Source organism: Podarcis liolepis (genome assembly GCF_965112155.1).
Source record: "Podarcis liolepis genome assembly, chromosome: 14".
Taxonomy (NCBI): Eukaryota; Metazoa; Chordata; class Lepidosauria; order Squamata; family Lacertidae; genus Podarcis; species Podarcis liolepis.
Window position 1 is genome coordinate 30,342,818 of NC_139569.1, and position 14,986 is coordinate 30,357,803.

At 47.3% G+C, this 14,986-nt stretch overlaps 1 protein-coding gene across 10 annotated transcripts in view; it reads left to right on the forward strand.

Annotated features, from left to right (window-relative positions):
- The window catches only part of CHD2 (chromodomain helicase DNA binding protein 2), a 65,931-nt gene that overhangs the window by 22,897 nt on the left and 28,048 nt on the right, over positions 1-14,986 (forward strand). For all 10 annotated transcript variants that reach the window (XM_083474960.1, XM_083474961.1, XM_083474957.1 and 7 more), the window contains 11 exons: positions 2,567-2,628; positions 5,280-5,405; positions 6,053-6,202; positions 7,915-8,048; positions 8,752-8,977; positions 10,423-10,523; positions 10,771-10,815; positions 10,952-11,127; positions 11,747-11,871; positions 13,290-13,506; positions 14,531-14,620. In XM_083474960.1, coding sequence (XP_083331086.1) covers positions 2,567-2,628; positions 5,280-5,405; positions 6,053-6,202; positions 7,915-8,048; positions 8,752-8,977; positions 10,423-10,523; positions 10,771-10,815; positions 10,952-11,127; positions 11,747-11,871; positions 13,290-13,506; positions 14,531-14,620 — 1,452 coding nt within the window. The remainder of the gene's footprint in view (positions 1-2,566; positions 2,629-5,279; positions 5,406-6,052; positions 6,203-7,914; positions 8,049-8,751; positions 8,978-10,422; positions 10,524-10,770; positions 10,816-10,951; positions 11,128-11,746; positions 11,872-13,289; positions 13,507-14,530; positions 14,621-14,986) is intronic.

Here is a 14,986-nt window from a genome sequence, read left to right on the forward strand (position 1 = left end):
GATGAGAGGCTGGGAAATAAATATTCAGTCTTCTCTTAGCTGTCTCCCACCCGCAAGTTCGGTATCAGGATAGTCTCCTTATCTGATTGGAACAGGACAAAAAGGGGCACTTAAACCCCCCCCCTTGGGCAACTTTCTAATTGAAATTGCCCCCCCCCATCCATTTCCCGCTGCTGTTTTACCCATGTAATCCTAGAAGATCCCTTGCTGTCTTACCTCATTTGTCTTTCATTTCAAAAAGGTGCTCTTTTCTTCATTATAACGTACACAAAATAAAAATGAAGGAGACAACACCTACAAGCACTTGAGGAGTCGTATGGGTGGAAACGAGGCCTCTTGTTCTGGCCTGAAAAAGTCTGAAATAGACACAATGGGTGTGTAGGCAAATGTTGGGGAAGGTGGGGCAGGACCCCTCTCCAAAATAAGCCACAGAATGAAACTAAGCTCTTCCATGTCCACTAGCAGTGGTTTAATTTTGCTGGTATGTTTTGGATTAGACCTCAAGACCTCGAAAGGTTTTCAGGTCCACACCAGCCACATGGCTGACACTTTATTCTCATCTCCTCTTCTGCCCCACCCATAGTGATGTGACCCTCCACTTTTGTGTGGGTATAGGCGGTTGGGAGGATTCTGCGAGTGCCATCTTAGGACAGGCCGGGCACGAGATGCCCTACTAGGCTTCTTGCCTGATGACAAAGCTCTGAGTTCAGCCTCTGGCCTCCAGATACTGTATTTTGGGTGACAGCTCCATGATAGGAGTTGCCTTAGACAGCCAGGACCTGAAGCTAACCTTGGCCTGAGACCGGCTTTTGTTGGCGAGGCTCTTACCTGCAGCAGAGAGTGCCAATGAAGGGTGAGACATGCCCAGCAGGACAACACAGAAGCTTTGTGATGATCGGTAGCTGGCAGGTGGGACTGCCTTGTGTTTTGGGGCAGGGAGCATTGAAGTTGACAAGCCTGGGCCTGTATGTTGGTGCTTGCAAAAGGGAGCTTGCTTAGGGTTGGCTGACATGTCAAGCATTAGGGGTTCTTGTTAGGTGAAGGTTGCTTAAAGTAAGCAAATGGTTCACATCACAGAGCCATAGAACTGTAAGGTTCGAAAGGACTCCAAGGGTCTAGCAGCTCAATGCCCAAATCGCGGATGTAAGTGATGGCGAATAAGCATGTTCCCTTGCCTTTGAACTCTGCAAAGCCCTTTTTCATTCTGTTTTGATTTTTTTTGCCCCCGATGTGCCTGCCTCAAACTCGGAGAGCTGCTGCCTACCCGTGGAGACAACACTGAGTTCTCACACCCCCTTCTCGACCATCTCCCTATCCCCTGTCATATGACTCTTGCTTCTGCCCTTCTTCAGTCCCCCCCCCCCCCATGGTTGTTGATTGCTTTCTCAAGGATCTTGCCAGAACTGGGACAACTAGGGGTTTTTTCTTGCTATGGTGCTGTGTGTTTGTCCATTGTTGAGAAGCTACTTCTCTTTGCTTTCTAATTGCAAATCGCACTTGTATGTAACACATGCCCCCTTCTTTGGGGTCCTGCAGAACAATGGTTGGAACTTTCTGGAGGGGGTGGCTGACCCTCTTCTTCCCAAGGGACAAAATTCAGCCTTGGAAAAGCCTTTGGGGACTACATGCTAGTGATGGATGTGACCTCACACACAAGAAACCCAGCTACCCTCCTCATCTTTGTGGATCAGCTGAGGAGGGTTTTTCCTTTTCGTTCTTGCTCATCAAATGATTCATCTCATGACGGGGGAGGGGGCATAATCAGGGTGCTCCACTGGGTGGAGATATTTCTGCCTACCCTAGTACTCTTTTTGCATTTATTTTTATTTTTGCTGCCACTGACAAAATTGGTGGGTTCTTACTGGAGAAGAGAGAAGAGGCAATGGAAACAAATTGCTTGGGAGGCCGAATTGGGCCAGCTCGTCACAAACTTTTTTAGACATGGAAGCCCATGCACCTTAGAGAGGTTGACAGAGTCACACGTGGGGAAAGGCTGTAGCTCAGTGGTAGATCACCTGCTTCGTATGCAGAAGGTCCAAGGTTCAATCCCCAGTATCTCCAGATAGGGCTGGAAATGCTTCCTGCCTCAAACCATGGAGAGCTGCTGCCAGTCAGTGCAGACAATACTGAATGAGATGGACCAAGGGTCTGACTCTGTACAAGACAGCGTAAAGGTTATTGATAGATTGCCTTGTGCACTTGGTTTTGTTTTGTTACTCATTTTAGTCTCCTTGCCTTTTGGGGTTTTTATTCCTTACTGTGTACTCCCTTCTTCACCCATTTGTGCACCTGTAGCAGAATGGACCTTCTTTTTGGGTCAGGGCTGCAGGCGTTCAGGTGCTTGCCCAAATGGCAGATTTTTTATTTTTTTTGCTTAGGCAAGGAGAACCATCTTACTAGTGTTTTGTCCCGAGTAGTTTGGTGTTGCTGCTTTTGCAGTTTGGGTGTGAACGACTTCCATGTCTGACCACCGTTAGCTGATCTTGAGCATTCAGCAGCAGCAAGGTTGGCCTCCTGCGACCAGCCTCGTTCACAGTTCCCCTTCCTCTCTCCTTTTTCGTTTAAGGGAAATAGCGAGTCTGAGAGCGAAAGCCCCAAAAGAAGAGGCCAAAGGCAAATGAAGAGAACGTAAGTTTTGAGGGCCCTGTAAAACTCTGCATCCTTATTTCTATGATTGATTGATTGATTAATCACATTCTAAACCACCACCTCAAGGTGACTTACACTTAAGAATATTAAAAACAGCTAAGAACACAAAAAACAACAAATGCATTTATAACAAGACTAAAACCCTAACAAATTGATCCGCATTGCAAAGGCCCATTCGTCCAGCTGTGAAAACCTGTTGGAACAAAAATGCCATCCATTGATTCCAGAAAGTACAATAGGCGGGGAGTGGGCTGTCATATCTCAACAGGAATGCTGTTCCACAAAACATGGGCAGTCACACTAAACACCGTGCTCGCCGAGTTCCTTTTTCAGGAGGGTTCTTGCCAACCTTTTATGCTTGAAATGTTAATCCCTCTTGAACATAGTAGAATCATAGAATTATAGAGTTGGGAGGGACCACAAGGGTCATCTAGTCCAACCCCCTGCAATGCAGGAATCTTTTGCCCAACATGGGGCTCAAACCCACAACCCTGAGATTAAGACAGCCACCCTCAAACTGGTACCCACCAGATATTGCTGGACTCCAACTCCCATGAGCCCCAACCAACATGGCCAGTGGTCAGGGATGATGGACATTGTAGTCCAGCAACGTCCAGAGGGCATTGCAATGTATTCTTCATGTCCTCTGTGCAGCCCACGTATGAATTGTGTGTCTACTCAGAGCAACATTTGTGGCATTCTAGGGCAGAGGTAGCCAATGCCAGGTCCTCCAGATGTTGCAGACTACAGCTACCCTCATCCCTGACCAATGGCAATGCAGGCTGAGGCTGGTGGGAGTTGTACCCCATCAACAACTGGAGGGCACCACTTTGGCTATGCCTGCTCTAGAGCAAAGGTGGCTAGCCTGTGATCTTCCAGATCAGGGTTTCCCAAACTTAGGTCTCCTCTCCAGCTGTTGTGGGACTACAACTCCCATCATCCCAAGCTAGCAGGACCAGTGGTCAGGGATGATGGGAATCGTAGTCCAAAAACAGCTGGAAACCCCAGTTTGGGAAACCCTGTTCTAGATGTTAGACTCCAGCTCCCATCAACCCTGGCCATTGAAAGTGCTGACTGTGGCTGATGTGAATTAGGGTTCAGAAATATCTGAAAAACCACAGGTTAGTCACCCCTGTTCTGCAGGGAAGCCAGTCAAGCATTTTTAGGTGTGATACCCTATAACATGGGCTATATTGTTTTTAATGTTTCGACCTCATATGCCTTTCTCTCCTTCTCTAGGGCAGGGGGATCATATAGCCCTCCAGATGTTTTCAGGCTACAGCTCTCACTATCCTTTGATCCATTGGCCATGCTAAAGTCTAATAATATCTGGAAGGCTACAGGTCTCCATTCATGCTCTAGATGCAAAAGGGGACATCTTCTGTGTAACAGTCGCACAGAAGAGAGAATTTTGGATGATGCAACTTTTTCCTCACTCTAAAAGCCAAGAGCCCTCCTTGTTGTTGTTGTTTTGTTTTTAAAAAGGAAAAAAGGCAGGGGGAAAGTTCTAGCCCAGGGGTCTGCAACCTTTAAGACAAAAAGAGCCACTTGGACCCGTTTCCGAAGAAAAACAACAACCCGGGAGCCGCAAAACCATTGCAACATTTAAAGCATGCACGCCGCTGCCCTCCGATCTGACAGCGGGCGGGAAGGTGACGTCGGGACGGTGTGTGACTAACGCACGCACCGCCCCCATGCGACGTCACAGCCAGTACAGCGCCCGCCACAGTGGGGAGTGTCGGGGCACACAATGCGCCTCCTCCCCTCACTAGTATCCACCCCGGAGCCACGGCAAAGGTGTAAAAGAGCCACATGCGGCTCCGGAGCCGCGGGTTGCAGACCCCTGTTCTAGCCAAAGGAGTGGTGGTAATGTTTTTCAGTGCAGTCTTCCACCCAGGCCAAGCTGTGACCCGCTTTGGAGTGCTGAGCCCCTGGCTGAAGACCAGTAACTCTATATCAGTGGTATTTCTTAGTGTAATGGTCAAGAGGCACATAGAGCACATTATCCTAATGTGTATAATAGAGTAAAAAGAGAAAAATCAAGTACAGTCGTACCTCTGGTTACGTATCCTTCTGTTTACGTAAACTTCAGGATACGTAAGCAGCAAACCTGGATGTATATTTCTGGGTTTTTGCTGTGGACACGCAGAAGCGGTCCCTCCGGTTGCGGAAACCCGGAGCTCCGGAACGGATCCCATCTGCAACCGGAGATGCCACTGTACATAAAAACGCCATAGAATGAAATAAAATGAGTGTCAACATTTTGCTCTGTTCGCATCACAAACTCCAAAGAGGAAAAATGGCAAAATGTCTGGGGTCAGTTCCTGGTGGGTTTTCCCTTTCTGCAGCTTAGTACTTGGCCACACCAAGAGCGATAGATGCCTTTTGATCTGAGAGGAGCGAAAGGACGTAAAACGCATCCGATCATCCTGGCAGATTTGACGAGAGGGGCTCTGCAAATGTTTGGTTGCACATCTCAGTAAAAAGGAGCAAAGCAAGGAGGACCTTGGGTCACCGACTCAACTTCTCCAGAGCTGCAGGGATGCTTGTGCTCCTGGCATGTTGTGTGTTCCCTCCAGAACCGGACATGATAATGATAACCCTTGTTGGCCTTTTGCTTATAAATCTAGGGAACGATGGAAGAGGGAGGGCTCTGAGGACGATGGTGAGGAGGAGGACGGACAGGAACAAGGTACCAGCGCAGAAAGCGAACCAGAGCAGAAGAAAATAAAAGCTCGGAGACCTGTCCTGAGGAGGTAAGAAGGGGCTGGGGGGGGGTGCTGCCTTCCTTGGGTTTGCCATGCTTCCCTCACCCACCCATAGACTCTGCTTCTGGGCCCTTTTAACAAGCAGCCTGACCTACATATCTTCAGGAAATGAAACATTTCCTGCCCTTCCCTGGCTGGGCTTGAGGCTCCCAGGGGAGACTGGGCTGACCTCCCCCTATCCTCAACTGCTTCAGTTGGGCCCCCTTGCTCTCCCCAGCTCCTCTCCTCCCTGACACACCTCCCCTCAATAGGAACCACCACTGACAACAACAACAACAATCCCACGCAAATATAAAATGGCTGAAACAATTGTTGGACTCCCATTCGCTCCAGACAGCACAGTTAATACCCAGGGATGATAGGTGTTGTAGTCCCAACAGCATCTAGAGCAAACATAGGCAAACTCTGGCCCTCCAGATGTTTGGGACTACAATTCCCATCATCCCTGACCACTGGTCCTGTTAGCTAGAGATGATGGGAGTTGTAGTCCCAAACATCTGGAGGGCTGGAGTTTGCCTGTGCCTTATCTAGAGGGCACCAAGGTTGGGGAAAGGTTGTCCTTGCTCAGCTGCTCCCTTTGCACCCCACCGTCTGTATAATACACACCGTGGTCTGTTTTCATGCTCGTTTTTTAGAGCAGCGAGCAAAGCCATTGCGAAAAAGGTCCACAAGCCCCAGCGTGGGAAGAGGCGGAGGAAAACAGAGTCGTCTGAGGACGAAGATGATGATGATGATGACGAGGCACCCAAAAGGCAGACCCGGCGCAGAGCAGCCAAAAACGTCAGGTAATGGCGGGCAAGAGCCCTGGTACACGGAGAGCGACCATTTCTAGATTTGTCTATGGGCAGAAGCAGACCAGGGTCTGCATGTGTTGTCTTCAGTCCTCTACTAAGAGTGGCCTCTTGAGAAAATTCCCCCAAAATGTTATATTGATGGTATTTGACACCTTGGAAATTATCAAAAATGTACAAAAGTGTCCCAAATAATTGTTGGAGATGTGGGGAACAAAGTTTCAATATGTTCCATATGTGGTGGGTGTGTAAAAAGATTAAAATATTTTGCAGTGATATTTATTCGGAACTAAAAAAAAAAAAAAGTTAAAGGTATCCCTTCTTAAAAAAACCAGAATCATTTCTACTCGGTATAACAGGCCCTGACATTCCTCAGAACGTAAGAAAGGTTTCCCTATATGCTACAGTAGCTGCAGGGATATTTATTGCTACACACTGGAAAAGAGGTAAAGTCCCCTCCAAATCAGAGTGGCTATTGAAACTTGTAGAATATGCTGAGCTAGATAACCTTTCAGGAAGGATCAAAGATAAGCCAAAGCAGGAGTTCATCTCAAATTGGGAAGTTCTCAAGAAATATCTTGAGAACAGCTGCTGTGACTTAAATTCTGTAATAGCCTTTGAATAACCTCTGTAAGTAATTTGTACAAAAAGAGAATGATACAATTATTTGTACTTTATTACTAAACAAATGGACAAATCTATGCGATAGGTTTCAAGAGAACAAAATATGGAAAAGACGGGAAGTCTGACGCTTTGGAAGAAAATTTATTAATTTTAAATGTTAAATTAAATGTTAGCTTTCCCCCCTTTTTGTATCAGTTTATTGGTAACAATGAACTCAAGTTTATGTTGTACAGTTGTAAATAAGTCTAATAAAGCATAATGAATTTTTTAAAAAAGAAAAGAAAAAAGTGGCCTCTTGAGGAAATGTTTTGTGTATCAAGTCGGAAGGTGCTTTACACGGAGTCAGATCACTGGTCCATGTAGCTCAGTACTGTCTACATCAGTGGTTCCCAGTTAGCTAAGTACTGCAGACCCCTGTTTTTCAAAAGCCAAGCCATGGGCCCCCTGCTTTTGAAGATGTTTATATAGTGGTACCTCTGGATGTGAACGGGGTCTATTCCGGAGCCCCGTTCGCATCCTGAGTAGAACGTAACACGACTGCCTGGGTCGTGTTTCGCCACTTCCGCGCATGCATGTGATGTCATTTTGAGCATCTGCGCATGTGCGAGGCGGCGAAACCTGGAAGTAACGCAGCCCGTTACTTCTGCATCATCGCGGCGTGCAACCCGAAAATGCTTAACCTGAAGCTACTTCAACCTGAGGTATGACTGTAATTTTTGGGCAGTTTTTGTTATGTGAATGGTGCCACCATAACCTCCAACACGTCTCAGCGCAAACCTGGGCCGCACTCCCATGCGAGAGCGTGACACCCCCAAAATGAGTGTTTTTGGCTGCCGCAGTCTCACTTGAGACGTGTGTCCGGCCATGATCTTGCATGTTTTTGGGGTGCCATGCTCTCACGCTAAGTAGGATGGGGGACCCAACATGTCAGCAGCCAAGGGGGTTGAACCCAGCACCGCCTTGTGACCTCGCCCTCCAGGAGAGATTGCAGCTCCACAGCACAGAAGAATATAAACACATTTATTTGTATATAAAGAAAGAAAGAAAGACTTATGCTGTTGCCTTTTTGGTCCTGCCCGAAGTTACAAGGAAGACGATGACTTTGAGACGGACTCGGACGACCTGATTGAAATGACAGGAGAAGGGACTGAAGAACAGCAGGATAACAGCGAGACCATTGAGAAAGTGATAGACAGCAGGGTGGGCAAGAAAGGAGGTGAGTGTCTATAAGCAGGGGACCTGCTTGTGCCAGTGGTCTCACTTGGTATATTTAGCTAAGCTTGGTCAACTCCCGACAGGGTGATGCACAGGTACAGATAGGAAAAAAAGCCCCCCATGCAATAGTGTTCAGCAATAAAACAACATAAACACAAAAAACAGCAGTGCCATTTAACCAATTGAATTATAAAACAAAAAACTTAAAGCTGTTCAATGTGCTGGGATGTCTGGCCGAAAAAACACAGGCTTCAGTTGGCTGTGAAAAAGACAGATACCAAACTGGGATAAAGATTTTAGAAGGGACCGAACAGACAACAGAGAAGGCGCCCGTCTGGTATTTAATGGGAGGGAGTTCCCAAGCATTTTGGCAGGTTTTAAGTTTTCTCATTGCAAAACTCGCTTCCACAGGAGGCCGTGATGGCCACCAACTTGGACGGCTTTGAAAGTGGATTGGGCAAATGCGCAGAGGACAAGGCTTTCTGTGGTTACTAGCCAACGGCTACGCTCTGGTTGGAGCCAGATGCTGCAAACCAAAGGGGTTGGTGGGGGAAGAGTGCTCTTGTGCGGCATCCTGCTTGCTGGTTTCCCACAGGGATCTGAGTTGACTCCTGAGAAAACAGGATGCAGGACAAAGATGGGCCGTTGCCCTGAGCTGGCGGGCTCTTCCTAACATTGATTAACTTCTGCTGTCTCTTTGACAGCCACTGGCGCTTCCACCACTGTCTACGCGACAGAAGCGAACGGGGACCCTTGTGCCGACTTTGATCCTGAGAAGGAGGAAGGGGAGCTCCAGTACCTGATTAAGTGGAAAGGCTGGTCGTACATCCACAGCACGTGGGAGAGTGAAGATTCCCTGCAGCAGCAGAAGGTCAAAGGGCTGAAGAAGCTGGAGAACTTCAAGAAGAAAGAGGATGAGATCAAGCAGTGGTACGTCTCCTCGGTATAAAGGGGCCATCTTCCCTAGGAAGGACACTTGCACGAAGCAGGATGCAGGCCTAGCCACGTTGAGCTAGCTCCCACACCACTTCCATGTTGGTGTAGTGGTTAGAATGTTTGACTAGGACCTGGGGGACCAGGGTTCAAATCCCCACTTGGTTGTGAAGCTATCTGAGTGACCTTGGCCCAGTCACGATCCCTTAGTTTAGTTTAGCTTCACAGGGGTGTTAAAGGTAAAGTAAAGGGACCCCTGACCATTAGGTCCAATCATGACCGACTCTGGGGTTGCAGCGCTCATCTCACTTTATTGGCCGAGGGAGCCGGTGTACAGCTTCCGGGTCATGTGGCCAGCATGACTAAGTCACTTCTGTCGAACCAGAGCAGCGCACGGAAACGTCGTTTACCTTCCTGCCGGAGCAGTACCTATTTATCTACTTGCACTTTGACGTGCTTTCGAACTGCTATGTTGGCAGGAGCAGGGACCGAGCAACGGGAGCTCACCCCATCACGGGGATTTGAACCACCGACCTTCTGATTGGCAAGTCCTAGGCTCTGTGGTTTAACCCACAGCACCACCCGCATCCCTTCTCACAGGGGTGTTACTTGTGGATAAAATGGAGGGCAGGGAGCCTGCATGTCACTGTGAGCTCCCTTGGAGAAATTGTGGAATCGGCTCTCATTATCACGCCTGAAGTGGGTGTAATATTCCTCCCGCTTCCAGATATGAAATTCAGGCTCTGAATGCTGCTCTTGATTGAAACCTGCTTCAGCTCTTCAGGTGGCTTTAAAATCTTCAGGGAATAGTTTGGGCAGGATAGCGCTCGGATGCTCTGGCTCTCAAGGGTTGCCAACCTTTTGGGGCCAATGTCCACATTTGGAGTTTTAAGGAAGTGCCATGGGCGCCAGTCACAAAATGGCAGCCATTGTGTGGCATAACACAAAATGGCTGTCGGGGGCATGGCACAATGCAAGCTGGCTTCCGTAGGGGTGTGGCATAACGCAACATGTCTCTTTTGGAGCCGTGGCATAACACAAGATGGCTGCCACATCTGAAAGAGCAGAAAAAGAGAAGGATACAAAATGGTGCAAGACTACCAAATCAAAAACACTCATCGGTGAGGAGGAAAGGCACCTATTGTCAGCCACTGCTCTTACTGAAAGAAACTCCTCTTCTCTGTTTAGAATAGAAGAGAGGGTGGACATTCAGTCTTGGCACCCAGTAGAAACACAGTCACGTTTAAGAGTGTGTGTTCAATGTAAGAGAGACTTGAGCCAGTGCAAACAGGAACTGAGCAGCAAGAGCAAACAGTCTCTTTCACATTGTGGATTTTTGAGGAGTTTTGTTTGGAGACCTTTTGTGGGCACCTCGGGGCAGCCCCCTGCTTTTACCTGCACTCACTCTGCAAAGGGCCTTTATCTGTCTCTTTCCTGCACAGGCTGGCAAAGGTGACTCCCGAAGATGTGGAATACTATAACTGCCAGCAAGAGCTGGCTTCCGAGTTGAACAAACAGTACCAGATAGTGGAGAGAGTGATTGGTGAGTCCAGAGCTCTGTGTTCGCCCCAAGTATGCCACTGAATTCTAGTCACCAGAGTCGCAGGTGGGGAGAGAGTGCTCTTGCACTAGAGTCCTGCTTCTGAGCATCCAGTGGATGCCTTTAGCCACTGTGAGGACAGGGTGCTGGACCAGATGGGCCTCCTTTGGGCCCTTCTTACATTCTTTTGATGGTCTTCACAGTTCTACATCGCTGTATTTATTGGTGCTGTTCTGTTCTTGATACGCAGCTGTGAAGACGAGCAAATCGGCAATCCCTGGGTCTGAATTTCCAGGTAACTTTTAACGCTTTTAATGGCTTCACTGAAACAACGGCGCCAGTTTTTTCAGAAGGGGCCTCGTGTAGGGTAGCACCTGTCGAAGGTGACACCAGGCCTTTCCTGTTTTGTTGTTTTGTTTCAACACCTGTAGCTCACAACCGCAAATCCTCCTCCACCGATCCCGAATACCTTTGCAAGTGGATGGGGCTTTCGTACGCAGATTGCAGCTGGGAGGATGAGGGCTTGATAAGCAAAAAATTCCAGCACTGCATTGACAGCTTCAACAGCAGGAACAACTCCAAAACAATGCCCACCCGGGATTGCAAGGTTCGTCTGCTTTTCCTATACCTGTCTGGTCTTTGATTTCTCTCCAGTGGACAGTTGCCAGCTGGAAAAACCACATGCTTTCCTTTGTAAATTTTGGTGAACCTTTAAACTATGTGATGCACTCTTTGCAGCAACAACAACAACAACAATTTATTATTTATACTCCACCCATCTGGCTGGGTTTCACCAGCCACTCTGGGCGGCTTCCAACAAAATATTAAAATACAATAATTTATTGAATATTAAAAGCTTCCCTAAACAGGGCTGCCTTCAGATGTCTTCTAAAAGTCATATAGTTGTTAATTTCTTTGACAACTGATGGGAGGGCGTTCCACAGGGGGGCACCACTACCAAGAAGGCCCTCTGCCTGGTTCCCTGTAACTTCACTTTTCGCAGTGAGGGAACTGCCAGAAGGCCATCGGCGCTGGATCTCAGTGTCCGGGCAAAACAATGGGAGTGGAGACGTTCCTTCAGGTATACTGGACCGAGGCCATTTAGGGCTTTAAAGGTCCGCACCAAGACTTGGAGAACCTGCACAGAGAACCTGATTGCCCTTTCCAACTTTCAAACCCTTCAGTTTTGTTCAGTTGACCAAGAGTCGATGATCTTGCCTTCCCAGGTGCTGAAGCAGAGGCCTCGATTCGTTGCCTTGAAGAAACAGCCATCTTACATTGGTGGTGAGAACCTGGAGCTCCGAGACTACCAGCTGGAAGGCCTCAATTGGCTGGCTCACTCATGGTGCAAGTAGGTGAAAGGAAGTTGGCTGGAGGGATGATCGGGTTTGAACTTGAGAGTGAAGTCAAGCTTTTTGGGAACTCCTTTCCTTGGCTTTCCCCAGTGTTGTTCAACCTGGGCTGGTGGTGGTGGTGGTTCACCTGCAAATCACAGGCATCCTCTGTTGTCATCAGAACAGAGGGGGGCTGCTTTATCCTAAGTCAGACCTTTGGTCCATTTAGCTCAACATTGTCTACACTGACTGGCAGCATCTATCTGGGTTTCAGAACAGTGTGTGTATGTCTTTCCCAGCCATTATCTGAAAATGCCATGGATTGAACTTGCAACATTCTGCATGCAGAACAAATGCTTTGTCACGGAGCTACAGCCCAAAGCCCAGATTTGGAATGTGTTCCTATCCATGCCTTTGGTCCACTTAACTTCACCTTTTGTTGTGCCCCTGGCATGCGGCCCCTGGGAGGTTAGCTATGAAGGAATGTGGCCCTCCAGATAAAAAAGACCCCCCACCCCTGGTGTAGACAAATGCTGAGCTAGATAGAGTCAGCTTCCTTTGCGATTACTCTTCTGAAGCATGTACATTTCTGAAAAATCTACTGCTTCTGTATATTCAGTAATTGCCCCCCCCTTTTTTTAAAATAGTTGCCCACTGAGCAGAGTTGATATTTTTTGGATATAATAGTTGTGGATGGGAAGTGTCTGCCGTTTCCTGAGCTCTTTGCAGGATGGTTTGGATAAAAAAAGCAATTAATAAACGAACTAGAAGGAGATTTTGACCTGTGCTGACAACATTATATAGTTGTTAAAAGGTTTTTTTTTAAAAAAAAGTAAGCATGAGACATGCTCTTAAAGGGAGATGCCCTCATCCCCCAAATCTGTAATACTAATGTACTGTTTCGACTATTTTGATCTAATGAGAAACTCAGACTATTCCCAAAAGAATGTTCTTAAGGTACTTCGCATTTTTGCAATGCAATCTTTAATATAACTTTGTGGAGGTGTTGAAGCCTCACCAGGACCCTGCTCAAATCTCTTCCCTCCCCCTTTCCCTTTCCTGGAAAGCAAGAAATGGCTTCCCTGGCTATTGGCTTGGTCAATAGGAATCAGTTGGTGGATTTATTGCGGATTCTTTTACGCTGTTACTCACGTGTGCAAGATTCTTGTGGTATCCACACGATGTTGTCCTCATCAAAAGGTTTCTGCAGAGTTGGGTTAAAACAAAACGAAAAACCCTTTATGTATTTTCCACGAAAACGGTAAATCTGAATTAAAAGAGGAAAATAAGTAGGACAATGTTTTGATTAGGGTGACATGCATGAAGAAGCAGCATAAACTTTCTGGCTTATACCAGAAATGTGTTGGAAATGTGAGCTGACCCGTGAGTCATGGGCATTGATCGTTTCCTCCTCGCCTCTCCTGTGTCCTTTCAGGAGCAACAGCGTCATCCTGGCAGATGAGATGGGCTTAGGGAAGACCATCCAGACCATCTCTTTCCTCTCCTACCTCTTCCATCAGCACCAGCTGTATGGCCCCTTCGTGATCGTGGTGCCCTTGTCGACGCTGACCTCGTGGCAGAGGGAGTTTGAGATCTGGGCCCCGGAGATCAATGTGGTCGTCTATATCGGAGATCAGATGAGCAGGAACGCTGTAAGATACCGCCCAAGAAGCTGGGTTAACAGAGAACGTGCAAATGGGATCGTATCTTGGGGTGGGTTTTGCAAACACAGGGTCAAAAAAACTCAGCATTCCTGAAGGACTGGGCTGCCAGTGCATTGAACAGTTACAATTACTTTTGTAAAAACTGTTTCATGTCGTGTTTGGCTTTTCTAAAGAAGTTGTAATGCAAAGTGAATGTTGAATCTTCCTTCCCAAGGCAAGCCTATATTGACTGTGCAATCATTATTTCTCTTTTCTCCTTATTTGTATTCTCCTTATTTGTAAGAAAGTGCTGAAACCCCACTAGAAATCTTGCCATGCATTCAAATGTGGGGAATATTGCATTAGTTTTCCTCACTACCGTATTGGCTTGAATATAAGCCACACCCGCAAATAAGCTGCACCTTTAAAATTCATGGGGGGAAAAGAAAAAAAAGACAACAACCTGAATATAAGCCGCTCCCTTAAAATTGGGTTACAGGCTGAAAATTGCTGTGGTTGGTAGAATTGTAACTCCGAGCCAATTTTAAGCCTTTGATCTTGCAAACCCGCAAAGGTTATCATACAATCTCTAAAATCGCAAATCGCTATTCAATTGCTACAATTCCACAGGCACTCACACCTGTAAATGGCAAATGTAGAAGAAAACCCTACGGGTTAATTGCACAACAGTCTCAAGCTCACAAACCGGCAAGAAAACATTTTTTTTCTTCCGTTTTACCGTATATCTGCTTCAGGAGTGATATCATAAAAGCCCATTTTTGTAAGGTCACGAATTTAAGCTGCACTTTAACTTCACGGTTGGAATTTGGAAGGAAAAAAGTGTGTCTTATATTCGGGCCAATTCGGTATCAGGCTAGCACTGCTTTCCTTTCACACGGATGGAGCAGCTGCTTTGCATGTAGAAGGTCCCAGGTCCAATTCTTGGCCTCTCTGGGTAGAGCTAGGAAAGACCCCCGTCTAAGAACGTGCCTTGCAGATGAAGCTCATGCCTGAACTTTTGCCTCCTCCTCAGATCCGTGAGTATGAGTGGATCCACGCTCAGACCAAGCGGTTGAAGTTCAACGTGCTCATCACAACATACGAGATTCTCCTGAAGGACAAGGTGATTGCGTAGGCGAGGGCAGGACTGTTTTTCTCTTTGGAAATGCGCACTCCTTCATACCACTGGTGACAAGAACCTTCTCCTTGTTTTCATTGGCTCTCCTCTTGCAAAACGTCTGTGTTCAATGGTGCATCTTCAGCTTAAAAACAGGGCATGTTAAATGAATTGCGGAGCAAGGATTTTAACCTGGGTCTTCCGGGCCACAAGGGACTCTGATTTGTTAACACAGCCTCCTTCTCTCCATGCAGCTCCTTCCTGGGTTGCAATACTTGGGGGGGGGGGCAAGTACCCTCTGTAAAAAGCGGCTTGCTTGCTTGCTTTGTGTCCCTCAAGGCACCATGAGGTAGCCATAGATCTCCTCCTTGC